General features: G+C 35.8%; 1 protein-coding gene across 1 annotated transcript; it reads right to left on the reverse strand.

Annotated features, from left to right (window-relative positions):
• Positions 1-388: 388 nt before the first annotated feature.
• LOC144968784 (uncharacterized) lies at positions 389-6,326 on the reverse strand. Its single transcript, XM_078907460.1, has 2 exons — positions 5,429-6,326; positions 389-3,665 (listed from the first exon to the last, which is right to left on the reverse strand). The coding sequence occupies exons 1-2, from the start codon at positions 6,209-6,211 to the stop codon at positions 2,661-2,663; spliced, it is 1,788 nt and encodes a 595-aa protein (XP_078763586.1). The 5' UTR covers positions 6,212-6,326; the 3' UTR covers positions 389-2,660.
• Positions 6,327-8,513: the final 2,187 nt, after the last annotated feature.

An 8,513-nucleotide genomic window follows, 5' to 3' on the forward strand; every position in this document is an offset into this window, starting at 1 on the left:
AGAGAGAGAGAGAGAGAGAGAGAGAGAAATAAATTAAACATGTGATTCTGTATTTCCTCAATGACAAAAGGCAGTGTTGTATGGGGTGGATCTAACAGAAAATTGAAACGTATAATGAATAATTTTTTAGTAAGGCGAAACACTGATAAAAGCGCCTTTAAGCACTTTGAGGTTTCGATGAAAGGCGCTATAGACATATGCTTATTATTATTATTATTATTATTATTATTATTATTATTATTATATTTTATATTATTTATTATTATTATATTATTATTATTATTATTATTATTATTATTATTATTATATTATTATTATTATTAACAATTGACGTTTCATATTATCCCTTTAATCAAATGAAACGTAGACAAACTGAAGAAAAACATTTCTTTTTAATTTTAATTTTTTTTTTTTTTTTTTTTTTGGACATCAAGATTATGATGTTTGGTATCAAGAAAAATGTTTGTGCGTGAATTTCCTTTACTTTATTGTGGCCATTATTTATTATATTTTATCGTTGAAAGCAAGTAAATGCTTGATACCAATCCATTTATCGGAATTTTTATTGAAAAAAAAACATAACAAAACAGATAAATAATTTTTGACGGTAAATGTTAGCTAAACGATTATTTCCTGAATTAGTGATTGAGCCTGAAACGTTCATTGTTATGTCTCTCGTTATAATTTATTTAAGCTGTTGATTCCTTCTTTTGAAGAATCGGTGTCCCTAATTCCTAACTCTCTTGGTCTGTTTTCAACATTAGTTTGACTGATATACAATGATGAAAGATTAATACCACCGATGTTTACAACTCCCTTTTATTTTGTTTTCTGAGCTTGCGATTAAACTGGTTGATTGTGAATGAGTAACTAAATTTAGATTATCAAAAGTTAATGGGTTTTAATGTTTTATGAATTAATTGTAAACAAATAAAACATGGCATCAGGCTGGAAGACCACAGAGAATTTGAGAGAGAGAGAGAGAGAGAGAGAGAGAGAGAGAGAGAGAGAGAGAGAGAGAGAGAGGGAAAGAGAGGTTGGGGGGGGGGGGAGAGAGAGAGAGAGAGAGAGAGAGAGAGAGAGAGAGAGAGAGAGAGAGAGAAAAGGGCTTTTTACAGGAGTAATTATATAGGTTAAATAGCTAGACAATATATTTTTAGCTTATAAAACAAGCCTTCAAATATCATAATAAATATCGCTCTCGAGTGTTTATAATATATTTCTGGTGTGATCATAACGCATTCCATGCATGTGGTAATGTAGCAATCTTGTTCTGCGATCGATGTCTTGTGACTGGTCAAAGTATCAAATTATTACACGTTTTTTGTTTTGGTTTTTTTTGGTAATTTTAAAAGGATACGTTTAATTAATTGGGTCATATTACGTATAGATACTGTGCGCTTGGCAAATATTCTCATAACATTGCCATCTGGAAGTATAACGGACCAACACACAAAACTCTGTGTAACCTTGAACGTTTATAGTCTCGTTAATACAGTTTAGTGAGAATTACTTATAAACGCGGATGGCAAAAAGCAATAACAAAGACCTGAGTAACGTCAACTTCATACTACCTATATTTTGTATTATGTAACAAACCGTCTCAAAGCAATATCATGGTGGGATAATGAATATGTTTAAAATTGCATTTTTGTCGAAAATATTCAACTTCGGTTTAATTTGTTAATCAAAGTGAATTAACAGTTGAGTAGTACGGGAGGAAAACGACATATTATGTCCATTAAAAATGTGTGTTGTGGCTGTCCCTTTTGATTAAGTCACGTCAGGGGTCTAAATTTTCTCTATATAAATAGAACATCGTAAAAACGAAAATCATAACTCTTTTAATGATTATACTTTTACAGTTGTTCTATTAAAGAGGGAAAGTTTAGATCCCTGATATCACTCAAAGAGGGCACTGACAAAAATCTTTAAAATGGACATCTGTGGGTTTTCTCCCTGTACTCTTGAAAGTGCGAACAAGCAAGATTTCATTTTTGTTGTTGCTGTTATTGTCGTTTTAGTTGTTGTTATTGTCTTCGTTGTTGTTATTGTTGTTGTTGTTGTTGTTGTTGTTGTTCTTGTTGTTGTTGTTGATGATGATGACAATGATGATGATGATGACGATAACCCGAACTTTAAATCGACTTTTGAGCGTTTGACTTAGCTTGACATAATACCAGATTGAAGCAGTGGGTCCCACATTATATGCCAAGATGGTTGGATAGCGAGCTGAGTCGAAAATCATAAGCCGTCAAAAGAGCACAATCCACAATCAATAAACAGTTTTCTATCGACACCGTGCATATCATTACGTTATGGTGCAGTACATAAATAAGTTATTTTGATGCATCGACATTGGTAATCAAAAAAGAAAAGGCACATTTGTAATGTTGCAGTACTATTGATGGGTTCTAAATTATTGACACATCACATCGAGCTCTCATTATTAATTATAATTAATAGTCATCTTCATGCAAGAATTTGTACAAACACCAAAGTCGTTGCCTCTACGTTGATTGATTGCAGGTTCCAAATTGACTTGCTCTGTAATAAGTCTTTGTTAATGAAGATTCGTGACATGTAGATTGAGTCATGAAAAAATGTTTCATGATTCATCCTGAACTATTTCAATAGAATCGTCAATTATCAGTCATTCTTTATTTTCGAGACAAAGAGATTGTTGGATAAGAGGACATCCGGGCAAGTTGAAGGTCGAGTGGGAAATGACCGGAGCCAGTAAGGCATTGAACGCATGCGCATGGTATAGGTGGCCATCGGGTATTGGCAAGAGAATGAGAGTTTCTGTCATGGGTTGGAAATAACGACGGGTGTGAGTGGACTAAGGAAAGTTGGTGATGAGTTGGTGATTTATGAAAAGTTCCTAATTGGGCAATGTGTGGAAGAAGGTGTTGAGTAGCTAGTCCTGGTATAGGTGATTGGAAAGGGTGAAGATGTAAAGGTAAGTGTGGGCTCGATGATGATGGAGGGCTACCGCTGTGGCCCGGAATACCAGCGGTTGTTGGGTTTATGAGGTGTGATGCTGCTGTTGCAGAAGTTGGATTTATTGACGGGTGTATGGATTTTGTGGTCTTTGATGGGGAGAGCGACGAGCTGGTAACAGTGTTGATGGAAGTTTTCAAATTGGTTTGATTATTCTCGAGGATTGTCTTTGATTTTGGTGTTGTTCTGATAGTGGTTTCTTCGGAAGACGACTGGAGGGGTGACGTTCTTACGGAAGCAGATGGAACAGACGTTGTCGTGACTGCTGTTGTTGGTGTTAATGGCGGGCTTGGTTGTTGGAGATGCGTTGGTTTTGTGTTTTGGAAGAAATATGGAACTGCAGAGGCTTGTAATGGCGAAGGATGAGGTTCTCCATTTGGGTGAGGTAAGGCGAGATTCGTTGGTGGTGGCGGTGGCGGCGGCAGAGGTGGTTGTGCTACTGCTGCTGCTGCTGCTGCTACAGAGGCTGACTGAGGAGGAGGAGGAGGTGGTGGTGGTGGTGCAGATGGTCTTGAAGGTGGATGAGTATGGTAGATATCGCTAACCAGTTTTTTCATTTCGGCTAGAGAAGAGTTGAGCATCAAGATGTAGTTCTTAGCGAGAAGCAATGTAGCGATCTTGCTTAATTTTCTGACTGATGGTCCATGGGCATAGGGCATGACCTTAGAAAGAGAAAAAAGAAATTATTGAAGTGAAGTGTTGCCAACATTACATTTCATTTCCTTTGATATCTGATTCCTGGAATAAAGTGGCGTGTTTTCAGTCAGATCTATATCGTTTGTTTGTTTGTTTGTTTTGTTGGGTTTTTATTTTTGTTTTTATGTTTGTTTGTTTCTTGTTGTTTGTTGTTTGTGTGGTTTGTTTGTTTGTTTTTTATGTTTTTGTTTGTTTTTTTTTTTGTTTGTTTTTTTTTTTTTTTGGTTTTTTTTTTTTTTTTGGTTTTTTTTTTTTTTTGGGGGGGGGGGGGGTGTTGATATTTTTCTGTTTTGTTTTTGTTTTATTTTTTGTGTAGCTATGTGGTCTTGTGGTATGACACTCGCTTTCGGATCAGAAGGTCCTGGGTTCGAGCTTCGCTCGGCGCATAATTGATTCTTTGTTGGAAAAGACTCTTCACATTCTCTCACCGTACTCAGGTGTAAAACGAGTTCTGGTCGTTAACAGCCTTGTCTCTGTCAGTAAAAAAAAATGTAATATCGCCTACCAGGCGTCTCATGTCTCGTTCTTCATGTTAAGTGTTGCTTTTGGCTAGGGACCCTTGTAAAGCGCTTTGAGCACGTTTAGTGGATAATGTTCTATATAAAAGTTCACTTTTTTGTGTGTTTTTTGTGTGTGTGTGTGTGTGTGTTTGTGTTTTTTTCCGTAATTTGTTGTTTGTTTGTTAGTTGGTTTGTTTTTGTTTTTGTTTTTTGTCATTTTAGTTTTGTTTTTCTTTTGTGTTGCTTATTATTTTTATTTTGTTTTGCTTGTATTTGGGAAAGGGGGGGGGGGGGTTGACATCGCTTACTTTTGTATGAACTAGTGGAGAATCCGCAATATTTACTTTGAAAAAAAAAATGGCTATTTTAAACAGGCACTCATATACTTTACTTCTTATACTACTATATTGTGAAAATTATCATAGATCGATATTAATATGTTTAACGATCAACGATCAAAATCGGTTTGGTTTAAAGAATGATAACCGAGGATAATAGAATACTTTCTTAACCAGCAAAATCTAAAAGTTCGTATTTTTGATGATATTGATAGGGAGTTCTAATACCCCAGTAGATAGAGCACTCGCTTCACAAGCAAATGGATTGATATCGGTCCCAGGTGAAGTCGAGATTTTAGTTTTCTGACCCCCTGTCCACCCAACAAGTATTGGGTAGCTAGGTTTGATTGATCTGGCGGAAAGTGCTATGCGATAGACTCGAGTTCATCCAAAGTGTAGCAAGCAATTGCTATTCTCCGTTTCGCCAATAGAATTCGGGATAAACTCTGGCATCATGGACCTAATTGCTCTGAAGGACTACTAAAAGATTATTTTGAATATTAATGTGGTCTAGTGGTATACCACTCGCCCTCAGATCGGAAGATCCAAGATTCGAGTCCCGCTCTAAGCGGCGCATGGTTAGGTCCTTGGAAAAAGTTCTTTACTCACATTCTTTCATCGTACTCAGATGTAAAATGAGTATGGCCCTGTCTCTGTCCGAAAATAAATTGTAATATTGCCTAACAGGCGTCATGTCTCGTCCTACATGTTAAATGTTGCTGTTAGCCAGGGGCCCCTTGTATAACGCTTAGAGCACGTTTAATGGATATTGGTCTATATAAAAGCTCAAGTTTATAAAAAGTTAATTCACTTTCCAGCATCGACTTTTCACATCGAAATTATTCCAGGCTAAGGTAATTATTTACATATTATGTAACCAATTTTGTTTACCTCTCTCAGTCCATCTAAGGCAGAGTTAAGGTCATGCATTCTCTTCCTTTCCCTGCTGTTAATTTTCAGTCTAAGATTTTGAAGTTCATGCTCATCCATCGCTTTCAGAGCAGCCGCTTTCCTTCTGGCGTTACCGACAGTATGACTGCTGTCGTAACTTCCAATGTTCATGTTATTATTAGTGATGCTGTTGGAATAGTTATCATTGTGCTCTTTATGGTTTGTGGGAAACAGTTGCTGTGGACCGGACGAGGATGAAATGGTGTTGCTGGAATGCATCGAGGAATGGTGATTATGGTTGTTGTGGATGTTGTCTGAAAGTGCTGGGCTGGCGATGGCTCGACTTTGGCTGTCCTCGTTATCACTTGAGTCATCGAAAGCGTCCACAGAAATAAATTTATCGCTATTCTCGTCATCTTCATCTTGATCATGATCTATATTCATTCGATCAATGTCTTTATCGTCGTGGTGATCGAGATCATAACGACGATGGGGATTATTATGATGATGATTATTGTGGGAATCGTGTTGAGGATTCTGACGACGAATAGAAGCGTCCATTTCTGATTTTGGGTCAACGCTACTGCTACTGATAATATGTTGATGCAGCTCTTTTGGAATATTTTGATGATCAATGTGGATTTGTTGGTTGTTGATGTAGTTCTGGTAGTGAAGTTGGCTGAGAATATGTTGCTGGTGTTGCTGCTGCTGTTCATGTAGTTGGTGCAGTGTGTTGGATGTCACTACAGAATCGGATCCACTTGTGTCCGCCTCAGTGGCCATTGTATTATTTGTTGTTTTTTCTTGTTTGTATTTGATTAGTTGAAAGTCTACTGTGAGTAAAATTGGAGTCCCGTTTACTTCTAATTGGCACTGCTGAGTCTTATATGTGGATTCTTTTTAAAGAAATATGTAATGGAGAGATAATATCATCGATGAACCTCTTCTTCTTCTTCTTCTTCTTCTTCTTCTTCTTATTATTATTATTATTATTATTATTATTATTATTATTATTATTATTATTATTATTATTATTATTTCCGTCCAACCACTACAACTACAAATGTGTGTACCCTACTTCAATAATGACTTTGTTCGAGAATGTGTTTTCAATGGCAATCAATTAAGCAGTCACTATTAGCCGTAATCTCAACATAACAGGATCACAATAGGCCATCTAATTTTTAAAAAACATGAAAGATAAGCACTCCGACGTGAAGACGCGTTTCATGTTACATATGTTGTCTGCCTTGTAACTGGATGGTTGGACGAATAGACGTGAATCAACCCGTCCTCACCGGAAACACCGAATAGCGAATTCGCCAATATACGGCTAACCAGTCTGACAAGACAAGCCTATCAGTCAACCTGTTGAGTGGAGTGGATTGGATGAAAAGAGACGGAAAACGATCCTAAAACGCGATCTCAATTGTAAGATATCGTGTAGCGTATCGTTGCAGCCAGAGTAAGCATTCAAACCTTTAGGACAATACGGCCCGACAAGTGTCCTTATGTTGACAAGATGGCCTGCAGGGTGCCCTTTTGTGTGAGATGTCTGTCTTCGGGAATTCCTGCTTGAAGATGTCTCCTCTCCGTGGCTGTAATGCAGCTAGGTCTTTATCTGATGTGGAGAAAAGAAAGATAATGACAATAATAATAATGATATTTGAGACATGAATTAGACACGATTGAAATTGGGGGTAACGTGAGAGCTCAACAATAGAAATAAATTGAATTCTCAAATTTGGTTACATTATCGTGGTGTAAGGTGTTGAATGGTTTAATGATTGATGTATGTGTTGTGCCGAGTTAAGTTCTCTTGAATGATTTAAAGTCATGAAGCTATTAACATTTAATACCCAGGCTAATAATAATATGGTGATTGGATATTTTTTGTTGTTGTTTTTTTTTTTTTTTTTTTTTTTTTTTTTTTTTTTTTTTTGATGATATCATTAGCGAAATATGGTCTATAACACTAGTCTACTATAGAAAAGAATAGTATATGAATTTAATATTCATTCCTGTATATTGAAACGTCAAATAAGCTAACTAAATTATCCTGATCTGCTTCAAATCGGCAATATTTGTTTTCTTTGCTTTGTTTTTGTTTTGTTTTAATTTGTTTAATGGTCTTGTTCTTGTTTTTTTTTTTTTTTTTGTTGTTTTTAAGTTTAAGTGTTTTTTTTTTTGGGGGGGGGGGGTCGTTTTCAACACTATTTTTTAAAAACTTTGACTTTATTTAGTTATCTTTTATCACCAAATTGATTTATGTTTTAAAAACTGCATGCGCTTAATTTAATTTGAAGTTTCTATATCAAAAGGAAATCTGGGCTGTTGTTGTAATGCACAACATTTTGCGTTGGTTTGAGAGTCTTTCATTACAACAGTGAGCCCGTAAACAATTTGGTCATCACACCTGGAAATAAGTCCACGCCGATAAAAAAAAAATCCTTATTTGAAGTGCGAATCGACAACATCAGTATGTTAAATATGCTTCACAATAATGATAGTGTCATTTATGAAATAAACAATGACTATATGGAACCAATTTTTAATTCCATGAAGTACTTTTGGCTATATGGAACCAATTTTCAATTCCATGAAGTACTTTTGGCTATATGGAACCAATTTTCAATTCCATGAAATACTTTTTAAAGTGAAAAAAAAAAAACAAAAAAAAAACGAATGAAGATATTGAACTAAGGTTTCAAATTCATTGACAAAGACACATGAGATGAGATGTGTGCTATGTGGTCTTGTGGTATGAAACTCGATTTCGGATCGGAAGATCCTGGGATCGAGCCTCGCTCGGCGCATAGTTGAGAGAAGTGGAGATAGGGGAGAGAAGAAAAAAAAAAAAAAAGAAAAGAAAGAAACTCAATAATACAAATACAAACAAAAAGAAAAAAAAATTAAAAAATCAAAATAAAATCCAGTCACAGAAAAGTGCAACTCTGCCCTCAATTTTTAATAAACCGAAAGGCACTGATGAGTATAGTGTTGCTGCTTGACGTCAAAGATACAAAACATTAAATAAATATTAGCTAGTTACATAATCTTTATCGCCATCGATGTAACCAGCAAT

Source organism: Berghia stephanieae, chromosome 3 (genome assembly GCF_034508935.2).
Source record: "Berghia stephanieae isolate SIO BIC M18660-M18661 chromosome 3, UCSD_Bste_1.3, whole genome shotgun sequence".
In the NCBI taxonomy this organism is placed as follows: Eukaryota; Metazoa; Mollusca; class Gastropoda; order Nudibranchia; family Aeolidiidae; genus Berghia; species Berghia stephanieae.